The sequence below is a fragment of the Alosa alosa genome, chromosome 13 (assembly GCF_017589495.1).
Source record: "Alosa alosa isolate M-15738 ecotype Scorff River chromosome 13, AALO_Geno_1.1, whole genome shotgun sequence".
NCBI lineage: Eukaryota > Metazoa > Chordata > Actinopteri > Clupeiformes > Clupeidae > Alosa > Alosa alosa.
In genome coordinates, this window is record NC_063201.1 from 16,351,544 (window position 1) to 16,364,241 (window position 12,698).

At 45.9% G+C, this 12,698-nt stretch overlaps 1 protein-coding gene across 1 annotated transcript in view; it reads left to right on the forward strand.

The window, feature by feature from the left end:
* The window catches only part of LOC125305613 (rho guanine nucleotide exchange factor 2-like), a 53,462-nt gene that overhangs the window by 35,276 nt on the left and 5,488 nt on the right, over positions 1-12,698 (forward strand). The window contains 13 exon segments of the mRNA XM_048260464.1: positions 6,720-6,787; positions 7,069-7,132; positions 7,726-7,861; positions 8,074-8,183; positions 8,666-8,809; positions 9,026-9,273; positions 9,756-9,881; positions 10,267-10,384; positions 10,964-11,031; positions 11,033-11,213; positions 11,843-11,919; positions 12,031-12,203; positions 12,492-12,559. Coding sequence (XP_048116421.1) covers positions 6,720-6,787; positions 7,069-7,132; positions 7,726-7,861; positions 8,074-8,183; positions 8,666-8,809; positions 9,026-9,273; positions 9,756-9,881; positions 10,267-10,384; positions 10,964-11,031; positions 11,033-11,213; positions 11,843-11,919; positions 12,031-12,203; positions 12,492-12,559 — 1,581 coding nt within the window.

Below are 12,698 nucleotides of genomic sequence, written 5' to 3' on the forward strand. Positions count from 1 at the left end.
AGAAGAGAGGGTTGGGGGAGGGATTCGGCATTGGCCTCTAAATCGTACATGTCTGTTGCCAGAGGGTTGGGGGTCCCATCCAACCATGAGCTGATCGGGGGTACCCCGCAATTCAGAACAGAAAGAGAGAAAGGGAAAGAGAGAGTAAGTGTGGCACTGACTCTGCTGCAGTGGGACTGTTTGGAAGAACAGCTGAAGCCTGGGGCACGGGCGAGAGGGTATTGATTCAGAATGGAGGGGGTAATTAAATAGCAACAGAGGCATTGAGACCGACATGGGGCATGAATACATTATCATTGATGATGGCACTGGAGGTGAGAGAGAAAGAGACAGAGAGGGAGAGAGGGAGGGCTGGATAGTGCTGGTGGAATGGAAAGGGTGATAGAGAGGGGAAAAGAGAGGGGATTGTCAGGATGGAGAAAAAGGAACAAGCGAATCCTGTCTTTAATTCTATACTGTACTGGACAAAGGTTGAACGCAAACCCTTTCTTTGTTCCCTGTCTCTCTCAGCTCTACGTACACGCCAGTCTTTTGATCTTTGGTGTTCCATGGACCATCCGACTGGCCTGTGCCCATTTTTCTTCTTCTGCATGCGTCTCCATTTTGAAATTTCCTTTCCAGTATCAGTTTGATATTAATTGAGGATGAAATCCCTTGGAAACTGCTTACTGAGCACAGACTGCTAACACACATGGATTAAGCTTGAGTTTGGGCTAAAGGCTGCAGTCTTAGGTTGGCATGTGGCCCCTTTGTTTGCACTATCCATGAAGACCTCCTGTGCCCACCCCACAGCTGCTGTCTGTCCCCCCACCCCACACCCCCACATGCCCCCCATCCACTCAGCCATCCATTCTCCAGAACCCCCACACACACACACACCACCCCCAAACCTCCAACTGTAATCTGGAATTAGTGCATCTGGGGATAGAGATGCGAGTGTGAGAGATTAACAAGCAGTCTGTCTCTCACACACGCTCCAGGCAAATACACTGACCATGTACGCACACACACACACACACACACACACACACACACACACACACACACACACACACACACACACACACACACACACACACACACACACACACACACACACACACACACACACACACACACAAAGAATATAGTACAGACGTTAACTACATACACAAACCAACTTACTCTATATCCTGGGGGCCCATACTAATGTACAGTGTGTACACACACACACACACACACACACACACACCACACACACACACACACATAGAGAATATAGTACAGACTCTTAACTACATACACAAACCAACACTATATCCTGGGGCCCACTAACACACACACACACACACACACACACACACACATACACATGCATGGTTAAAAGCAAAGGGCCATCTGTGTGGGCAGCTGACACTGAGGTGTTTTAATGGAAGTTCAGGGCCCTGTGCTGAACCTGGGTGAATTCCCATAAAATACGATCCATGATGGATAATGCATAATGCATGATGGATAATGACTTAAGATAGCAAGTTTAATACTACACTGCTTATGCGGTAGAACACAAGATTTACTTACTTGAATTGCATTTCTCATACTTCTCAGCTGTTTTTTGTGATCATATCTACTGCATAATTTCTTTAAAACCTCAAAACATCAGTCCAGCATGTGTAATTGTTGGAAGGCTATTGTTATTCTCATATGATTAAATTATTTCAAAACTTGACCTCAAGACCTCACTCAGACACTCAATCTGACTAACATTAGTGTTATGGTGAGCAGCACGATACTTAATCCCATCGAGTCTGCTCTTCATTAGACTGACAGCTCTCCGAGGTGAATAATAAACATGCATTAGCCCTGGTGAGACCTCATGTAGGGAGGGACACTGATTGGCCTTAATGTGATGCGACACCTTCATCCATCACTGGACGTAGATCTGAGGATTAGCGTCTCCAACACCAGCTAGCGGCTGTGTGATCTGTAGATGGGAGATGTTGTGCATGTTCCTGCTCAAGATCAATCAGATCATAGCAGGCCCTGGAGGACCAAGGGCCCATGTGAATGAGAACAAGTAAGTGTTTGACACCAGCAGCACATAGCCCCTGGGCAAGCGGTGTTAGACCATGATAAAGATGTATTGATTTAGAGGTGTTAAGACCTCTCTCTCCATCTCTCTGTCTTTGTGTGTGTTTGTGTGTGTATGTCTGTGTGTGTGTGTGTGTGTGTGTGTGTGTGTGGGGGTGAGGGTGTATGTGTGTGTTGTATATGACTATATATGTTTGAAGTTACACATGTTGAGGCTAACATAGATGTGGTGGACAGGAGCATTTTTAACATTCACAAATAGTGCTAATCGTGCAAGATGGTGCATACACACAAGTATTGCACATGTGAGCATGCATATGTGTGTGTATATGCATATATGTGCGTGTCCATGCATATATGGACGTGTACATCTATGTGTGTGAAGCACGGCCGGATCGACTGTGCTGTGTCAGTACATGTGAGATTATCTCCCAGACTGTGATTAACACAGATTATTTCCACTGTTTACCCCCCCTCTGACCTAATCTGAGGTTTTAGCTTCATATTAACATGCCGATTATGCAGGATATCCTATGCAATTCCACCATAACCTCATATAGCAGTGAAGTGTAAATAAGTCCAAAGCACTAGATGAGCTGTTGTTGAGTTTGGACACTACGGATATATGTTGATGGTGTTAAATGAATGTGATTTATAGATACTGACAGTTTTTTTTTTGCTGTCATATACTTTTAAGTGTTTTTTTTTTTTACTTGGACACATAGAGGTCTACTGAAGTATTGTGTAAGAACAATGACCCATTGAATGTGCACTCATGATTAAAAAGCTGTTGATGCACTCGTATGAATACCACTGGCTGATAGCAATAGCAGAATCATCCAAGTCTAGCCTAGCCTAGTATTATTTGCCATTTGATTGATTGCATGCAGAACATCACAATAAGCAATGCATGTAACCAGCAATCGTGAAAAAACATCAAAGTTATAAAACACAAACGGGTATGGTGCCATATGTGCCATGAAGAGCAAGTGCAAGTCAATTTCCTGGCTGAGTCTTGAGGGAGAGATTGAAAAGAGTGGCTTTTGAGGAAAGGAGTCCCCCGAGCTTTGGTGATGGCTGCAGCTCTGAATGGCACGTCTTAATTCTGTCTCATTAACCATATGAGTCACTCTGGCTCAGTACACGGCAAAGGGCTCTAGGTAGGCTGCTCCAGCCTCTCTCTTGTGCTGTGGAGTGGACTGCCAGAGCCACCTGCGTCATCACACCACCCTCAACGTGATTCAGCGAAGCTGCAGTGGTGGCTAATAAATTGAGAAGTCCCGTCTTTCATCCAAGTGAATGGTGTTGATGCGCCTTGAAGTTGCGTTGTGGGGATCTGGTCCTGGTTTGGAGAGCAGAGTCCTTATCTGAAATGAGCTGGGGGTTAATGAGGTCCAGAAGAAAGGGGGTGTTAGTGGCCTCTGGTTTCTGTGTTGTGTCCGAGTGGACAGCAGACTCAGAGTGAAGGCAGGGATTGTTTGAGCTCTGGCTCAGTTGTGTTGGTTTAGTGATTCAGGGCAAGGCCTGTTTTTTTTAGTGCTGGAGGTGTTTTCTCCACCTCTCTCTCTCCCACTCTCTCTGTGTCTCCTCTGCATCGGAAAGACTCTCTCTCTATGTGTGTGTGTGAAAGACTCTCTCTCTATGTGTGTGTGAAAGACTCTCTCTCTATGTGTGTGTGAAAGACTCTCTCTCTATGTGTGTGTGAGTGTGCTTCTCTTTCTTCCTTACACGTCACTCTCCCTCTCTCTTTCCCTCTCTCTTTCTCTTTTTCTGTCTGTGAGTGTGTTTGTGTTCCATCTTTGCATTTCTCTCACTGTCTGTATGTGTGTACTTGTGTTATATCTTTGCATTTCTCTCCCCCTCCCTCTCTCTCTTTCTCTCTCTCTCTCTCTCTCTCTCTACATGTTTGAGTCTGGGGCCAAGAATAGGTCCCCAGTGTGTCTCTCATTATGTGTTCTGGAGAAAGCGCTGATGAAGCCTCTTTGTTCCTGATGTGGACAGAGTTCTCTGAGGTTTTAATGAAAGCTGGCCTAAAAGCACACATGCGTTCATTTCAGCTGGGTGTTCCCTCTTAAGTACAGTGGAAATTCTATCTTTAGGAGGAAATAAGCACCGCCAATGGTGTACTGCAGGCTTGTTTGTCCACTTATAGCTTGAGTTGGAAGCATGCATGTAATTTAGTTCAAATAGCTGTGGTGTTGGACTTTTAAAACAGCAAAAATGTCTCTCCCTCTGTCTCTGTGTGTGTGTGTGTGTGTGTGTGTGTGTGTGTCAGCATGCACATGAGCTCACAAGTGCTGGCCCGAGGCTGCTGTGGAGAGAAACAAAGACACCCCTGTGTTGAGTAAAGTTGTGGACTGGTTCACACTTACACTCAAATACACACAAACACACACACACACAGACTCTGCACATAGCCTCTCATCACAACATCCACATGAGCATCGACTAGGTTTGACATTGTCTCTGCTGTCAAATTACAGCTTTTGTGAATTAACCTGAAGCAGTCAGACATCACAAACACATCAGACTCCCCATGGACTGTAGCAGTACCAAGATATAAAGCCTTGTTATGGCAAAGGGACTGAGTTGTATCAGCCCAATCCTTGAATCATTGTTGGTACTCTAATTGAGGCAAGTCGAAAGTTGTTTATGTGCTTCCTGTGATTTGACGTCATTGTGTTATCATTGCATCAGGCTGTTCCGCAGAAACTGAGCTCGACAAATAGATCATGTTTATTTTCTTACTGATGACTCTGCTCACAACCAGTCTTAGTGGTGATGGTCCGCTGGTATTGAAAGTCTTGCATTGAGAAATCATTGTGTGACTTATTGTTAAGTAATGTTCCTCCAAGGAGCGTCGTCTGGGACGGCTGACCGTATACACAAGCCAATCCAGACTATTTTCATTTGTAGTTCGTCAATGGTTAAACAACCTACCAAGTGCTAGCAGAGCAGAGATGTCCTGCTCTATCTTTAAGAAGTGCTTGAAGACCGAACTCGAGAGTACCTCCTCTCCTAACACTTTTAAAACTCCAACACACCGTGGCCCACTGGTTAGCACTCCGGACCTGTAACCTGTAACTGCGCCGGGATTAGTGTGTGCTTCACTTCACTGTGTGCTGAGTGTGTTTCACTAATTCACGGATTGGGATAAATGTCATCAAAAGAGTATATATACTTATACACCTAACATGCACTTACCATACACTTGCCTACCTCAATCTCCTCCTTCTACCACCATCTCCGATACACTTGACTAGTGGGGTACTTTAACTTCTGCACTCCTATCCTCTGGTAATAATATTTATTATTGTAGTATTTGTTACCTAAGGTATCCCCTCCATATAGTAGTATTTATTGTTGTAATTATTGTCATTAGATATAGAAAAGGCAAGCAGACAGGAAAGTCTTTACAACCCACAAATAGAAAACAATATCCTGAGCGATATGCTGTTATTGTATATACAGCCGCGATGAAAGACAAGGTCAATCCCCTCCACACACCCATCTTCATCTCCCCCAGATCGCCTACCCTGACCCCATCCCTCAGTTCCAGCAGGCATCAAACGTAGCCTTGCTACCCACCTCTCCCCCACCACCCTACATATGCACATATACTTACCTCCTGCCTCCCCTTTGCCCTGTTTAAAGAGGACTTCCTGCCTCCCAAACAGTTCTCAGGAAGTGGGAGCCCGTCTAACAATGAGCAGAAATGAGAGTGGGGGGTCTGAGAGGATGGGGAGGGGGGGTCTGACAGCCGAGAGGAGCGGGTGGATGAGGTTGGGGGTGGAGATGGAGACAGACAGACAGACAGAAAAGGAAGGCTGTCTCTGAAAGAGGGATGACAACAACACCATGGGGGTGTTTGGGATATGGGGGGATCAGGGGGGATGTGTGCGCTCATGCCTGGGGTGTGTTCATGAAGGGGGGGCTCGTTAGTGCAGATTGTTGGGAGGACACTGGCACAGCCACTTACAGGAGAATTAGCCCAACTAGGAACTCATAAGAACTCATAGAGGCAGGAAATTACCACAGGCCCCCACTCAACCCACTAGCAGCCGTGTGGGGTATCCGCTGTCATTCATTCCATGCAGTTCATGCTAATTGCCTGTATTTGAGACCATACTGGTGAGGATTGGGGATTTTGAATGGGGAATTGTGGGATGGTGGAGGAGTGCATTTGCCTTTTCTTTGATGCAATTCTGCTCTAATGTATTGCTCTGGATAAGATGCAGCTGTCTGTATGCACATGGGTCATATCATTTGCATAGTGAATTAGTTACCATAGTAGAACAGAACAGTATATACATGTATTTATCAGCATGTATTTTCCCCACTCCTGCTTGTTCTGTTAAAACAACCCTGGACTGAGATGACTATCCTATTAGTCCAAGGAATGTCCCTTTTTGTATGTCTAAGGTCTCAAATAAATATGTTTTTGTGCTCAACATTTAATCCAACAGGGAGGATGTTGAATTAATTTCCTCTTTGAGTGAAAAGTGCACAGGGCTTACATTAGCTCGGCTCCTTTCCCTGTTAACCAGCGTGGACCTATTTGCATACATTTGTGTGTGTTTGGGCCGGGCTGTTTTTGGGAACCAAGGCCTGCAAACTAACTGGCCCTGTCCTGTGCTTTTGTCTTTCTGCAGCCTGCAATGTCACCATCCACAACCGCTGCCGAGACACACTGCCCAACTGTGCCAAAATGAAACAAAAGGTAATCCAAGTGTCATGGCTACACAGTATACATGGGCCTGAGTCCAACATCTCTTAATATCAATAAAGCTGAAATATCTTTACAATAAAAGATGGATGTGTTTGATTGAATATATGTTACACTATCTAAAATGAAGTCTAAATATGTTTTGAAGCTGAAAAGCTGTTCAAAATGTTTTTTGAATTGGGATATCACTATCTCTGTGAACAGGTTAAAGTTTTTGTATCAATTTTGTGACTGAAACTGACAATAGCTGCTGTCTCTCCTCCTGTGACTTACAGCAACAGAAGTTGGCCCTGGTGCGCAACAGCTCAGCCCTCCAGAACGTCGCCATGCGCTCTAAAAGTGAGTATTCCTCCTTCACTCCCTCGGAAGTGGACACTTATGTCCAATCCCTCCACTCTTTTTTTTCTCATTCTCCCAAGAGGTTTACGGAGTTCAGTGTACATGCCATTGAGTCTCTACACTGCCACCTGTGGGTTAGAAAAGCCCATTGCAGTAAGCCAGTGTCGGTCACTTTTACAGTATTTGTACAGAGCAAATGTCACTATTTGTAGTGTTTCATGTGGTTGTCATTGTTCTGTGCAACTGGTGGGGATAGCTCATGTTACAAAGACGTGGTGGCAGACAGAGGAGGGGTTTGTCCTCCAGCTCCACTGCATCTGGGAACAGGAAAAGCCGGTGTTGGCTGTACTACCTGCTAAACAAATTAGTCTTTATTGCCACACGGCCTTCCATGCTTATCTAAATGTATCATCAGCAAACGCTACTGGCCCTGTCAGACAGTTACAATTATCCACTAGTACATCCACTACTACACTGAGAATACTACCCGTGTCTGTACAAAATGAGACATTCAGTGCAACAGCTGCTGAATACTAGCTGCTTGATTGATCTATGTTGGTTGTAAGGTCTCTGTTCTGTTTGTCCCTCTGCAGCACCCATGATGAAGGAGAGGCCCAACTCGGCCATCTACCCCTCAGACAGCCTGAGGCAGTCGCTGCTGGGAGCACGGCGGGTCCGCTCCGGACTCTCTGGACTCTCCAAGAGCGTCTCCACCAATAATATTGCAGGGTGAGTCCACTAGACACACTGCAGATGTGAATAAAGTAGTAATGAATCAGTAATGAATAAAGTAGAATACAGTAAGGAGTGGAGTGTTGCTATGACTACATGTGTGTCAGCATACTCTGATCATGTTGGATTTAATGTTTGTGTGTGCGTGTGTGTGTGTGTGTGTGTGTGCGTGTGTGTTTGTGTGTGTGTGTGTGTGTGTGTGTGTATAGGAACTTGAACGATGACTCCCCTCTGGGTTTGCGGCGGATCCTGTCTCAGTCCACAGACTCTCTGAACTTCAGGAACAGAGCCATGTCCATGGAGTCCTTAAATGATGAGGGTAAGACACACACAGACAGATAAGGGTAATACACACATAGACAGAAAGTGGGGAGGATGACTCAGCATAAAATCATGCCCATGGAGTCTTTGAATGATGAGGGTAAGACACACACAGACACAGAGAGGCGAAGATGACTCAGCATTCAAATCATAGAACACATGAGTAAGAGTGGAAAAAATAGAGTGAGATAAACACCGAGACCAAAAGATAAACATCTCGTAGAAGACAGAGTTGAGTTGAAAGAGAGGTAACGTTGTTTAGTGAAAGAGAAATGTAAAGTCTGTGAGGTAGCGAAATGTGAAGAGGGAAACAGAATGGGAAATGTGAAAGAGAAACAGGCACATTGAAAGAAGCTGAAGACAGCATGATGTAAAAGATAACGATGTAGGCAGTTTTAAAGCTGATCCCTGCTCCTTCCTCCCCTCTTCTAACCCTCTATTTCTTTCTCTCTCTCTCTTTCTCTTTCTGTCCTCCTCCAGGTGAGACGTACTACGCCTCTGTGCTGGAGGAGCTGGAGAAGGATGGAAAGGACTTCGAGGCGGACTCCTGGAGCATGGCCGTCGACTCCTCCTACCTGCAGACACACCGCAAAGACGTCATCAAGCGGCAGGACGTCATCTATGGTTAGTCCTGCCTACGACCACTGACCTCTCTTTCCCCTGTGTCTATCTATCTTAATCTTACCCATCTGCTTTTACACATGACCCTGGTCATTTAGGGCAACGGGGGATAGTTATGGGATATTGAGCCATATTTATCTCTTTATCGCTCTCTCGCTCTGTCTCTCTTCCTTTTTCTCTCTCTCTCTTTATCTTCCTCATCTCTCTCTCTCCTCTCAGAGCTGATCCAGACGGAGCTGCACCACGTGCGGACGTTGCGGATCATGGAGGTGTTCCGGCGGGGCATGCTGGAGGAGCTGATGGTGGAGCCGGGCGTGGCGCACGCCATCTTCCCCTGCCTGGACCGGCTGCTGGAGCTGCACGCGCGCTTCCTCGGCCAGCTGCTCATGAGGAAGAACCACAGCCTGGCGCCCGGCAGCAGCACCAACTTCACCATCCACCAGCTGGGCGACGTGCTGGTGGAACAGGTACAGAGGGGGGAGAATCAGCACACACACACACACACACACATGGAGACACACACACACACACACACATGCATACTCAAACAGTCATACAAAGAAACAAAAACATCATTAATTAGGTAGGGGATGGGGGGAGATATTTTGGTGGATGGGCATGGCTGTGTGCATGTTCACTCAGAGTGTGTATTCATTTCAGCGATGGCATCTCTGTGCCTACACACACACACAGTCGCACACACTCACCTGCACACACACGTGTGCCACTATTAATAAGGTGGGAGTTGTATGGGTGGAACAAGAAGACATAGATTATTACCACTAAACACACACACACACACACACACACACACACCTAGGAATGCTACTAAATAGTTCAAACAGGGAGGAGCTGGCACATATGACATTACTCACAGTCATAAACACTGGACACACACACTCTTTCACACACTCATTCACTCTTGTTTCTGTTTTCCTGTGTGTCACAGTTCTCAGGCCAGTATGCTGATGAAATGAGGAAGTGCTACGCAGAGTTCTGCAGCCGCCACTTAAAGGCCGTCAAGCTCTACAAGGAGCTCCTGGCCAGAGACAAGAGGTTCCAGCAGTTCATACGGGTGAGAGGAACAGCAGAGCGAGAGAGAGAGAAAGAGAGAGAGAGAGAGAGAGAGAGAGAGAGAGAGAGAGAGATGAAGGAGTGAAACAGCAGTGTCAGGAGTTTTTTTGACAGAGTAGAGGCCAGAGCCAAACCTCCACTCATGGTCCATCCATCCATGGTCCATCCAGAGATGGTGTCTGATGTGTGCTTACTTCTGCAAACATTGACCCAGTCAGTAGTTGCATTTATGAAATTCACAACATTCTACACTGTTATGTGTAGAGACAAACAAGGAAACTTTATGATTTTTGCTTGAAGCTAAAGAAGTCAGTGAATGTGTGTATGGGGGAAACTTATGACATCATTGCTCATGGCTGGTCCACTGTGTTCCCTTTCTTCGACAGCGGGTGAGCAGGGGACCCCTGTTGCGTCGCCATGGTGTCCAAGAATGTACCCTGCTGGTCACACAGCGCATCACCAAGTACCCAGTCCTCATTCAGCGTATCCTAGACAACACGAAAGGTAAATAAAGGTCTTGCTGCGCTCTTAGCAGTTTAAGAAGCATGACAGATTGTGCATTTAAATACCTCAAGTGCTTCTTGAGTTAATGTAAATGTATTGCAAGATTAAATGCCTTCTGTACCTCCTACAGGCTGGGTAATTTGACATTTCACTTTGTGCTTGTGTTAGTACTCCCAAGGCGTTCAGTCTCTCCACTCTCTCTTTCCTTTACCTTACCTTGACACCTACAGTATCTATGTCTGTGTAGTAAAGTGAAGGTTACTCCTAATGAAAAACTCTGAAAAACACATCACCGTAATAATAAACATAAAAAAGCAGTTGTACTCAGTAAACTGAAGACTGAGACTCATGTGCTGTCCCTTGTCCCCACACTGGTTTACTGAAAAGTATGTCACGTAACATCCATAACAAACAATAAACAATATTTCTTAGTAAACAGTAACTAACCCCTAAGTTGTCTCGTGTCCCCCTGCCTCTACAGTTAGTGAAGAGAAGACTGAATCATGTAAAGATGAATCTGAATCATGTTACCATATTTCTGAGTAAAGAGAAAGTAACTCCTGCGTTGTCCGTCTCCAGGCAGTGAGGAGGAGGCCGAGTCTATGGCCCAGGCGCTGACCCTGCTGCGGGAGCTGCTGAGCTCGGTTGGACCATCAGGTGCAGGAGCTGGAGCACACGCAGCGGCTGCAGGAGATCCGCGCCCGGCTAGACCCGCGCGCCGAGGCCGAGGTGCGCGGCGGTGGCGTGTTCCGTGGCGGCGAGCTGCTCCGACGCAGGCTCGTGCACGAGGGCACGTTGCTGTGGAAGACTGCCAACTCGCGCCTCAAAGGTATTGCTTCCCTTGACTTAACTCCACTAAAACTGCCATTCGGTTCTATGCACTAACTTGTCCTTGTCAAATTGTACCTTGATTGTTCCCTTTTCTCTCGCTTTGGATAAAAGTGTCAGCTAAATGACTAAATGTAATTGTAAATGTAGATAAGGTAACACGCCTCAAAGAAACAGACTCGTGTGGGGACACTATCACAGAGATTTCAATAATACTTATCAACAACCGAAGTCTAAAAGGAAATGCTGGCGGATGAGCCCAGGGGATGAAGAGATGGTAGTATGGACACAATAAGTGTTATCAGTAAGGAGGGGGCACAGGGATGTATAGATATGTCCTGAAACACGCAGAATGCAGTTAAAGGAGGTAGTAGCACATATTCACACTTATAACAACCAGCCACTTGTGCTACCTTATCTGAAGTGGTTAAAGGTGTCAGCCCACGGTGAAATGCTTTAGCAAATGCGATCAGGAAGGGGAAGTGTCTGTTGTTGGGTGTGTGTGTGTCTCCTGGCTTGAGCATTTGGCAAACATCATATTTGGAGAGGAAAAGCATGAGTGCCTTCACTATATATATTGACATTAATAACATGAGTGTATTAATAAACCTGTTGTTGTTGTGTTGGTAGACGTTCAGGTCCTGTTGATGACGGACATCCTGGTGTTCATGCAAGAAAAAGACCAGAAGTACTTCTTCCCCGGTCTGGTGAGTCACCCCCCATCCCTCTCTTTCTCTCTCCATCTATTTTGTTACAGTAAATAACAACGATAAAATTAACTCGGATATAATGACAAAAAAAAACCTGTGTGTCCTCAGGATAAGCCTGCGGTGCTGTCACTGCAAAATCTGATCGTGAGGGACATAGCCAATCAGGAGCGAGGCATGTTTCTCATCAGCGACTCCACGCCCCCAGACATGTACGAACTGCACGCTGCCTCCAAAGATGACAGGAACAACTGGATGCGTGTCATCCAGCAGACCGTCAGCTGGTGAGTCAATGTGCTCTCTCCCTCTCTCACACCCCCACATGCAGGCACGGATGCTTGCATATCTGTGCATGTCGACAGACAAACAATGGCCTCAAAAGAAACAGCTTCTGAATGTACCTCATATGACAGGCATGAGTCCTATCTCCCAACATCACCACTCACACACACTACACCTGAAATCATACACAATCAAAAACCCAAATTTAAACTCAGACTGTCCACATAAAGTCCCAAAGCCCCTCTATCCCAGTGTAACTCATGTATTTTCTCTCTCTCTCTCTCTCTCAGCTGTCCATCCAGAGAGGACTTCCCCCTCATTGAGACGGAGGACAAGGCCTTACTCCGCCGGCTTAGAGGTTAGTGCCCTGGGAACTACTTGTACCATGTGCTGTTTTTATCCCCTCAACTTAATTTTCTCTTTCTGTCTCTCTCAGTTCTATTTCTGTTTTTTTCTTCCTCATTTTGAGTTTATAATTCTCAGACTCACACTCAAAC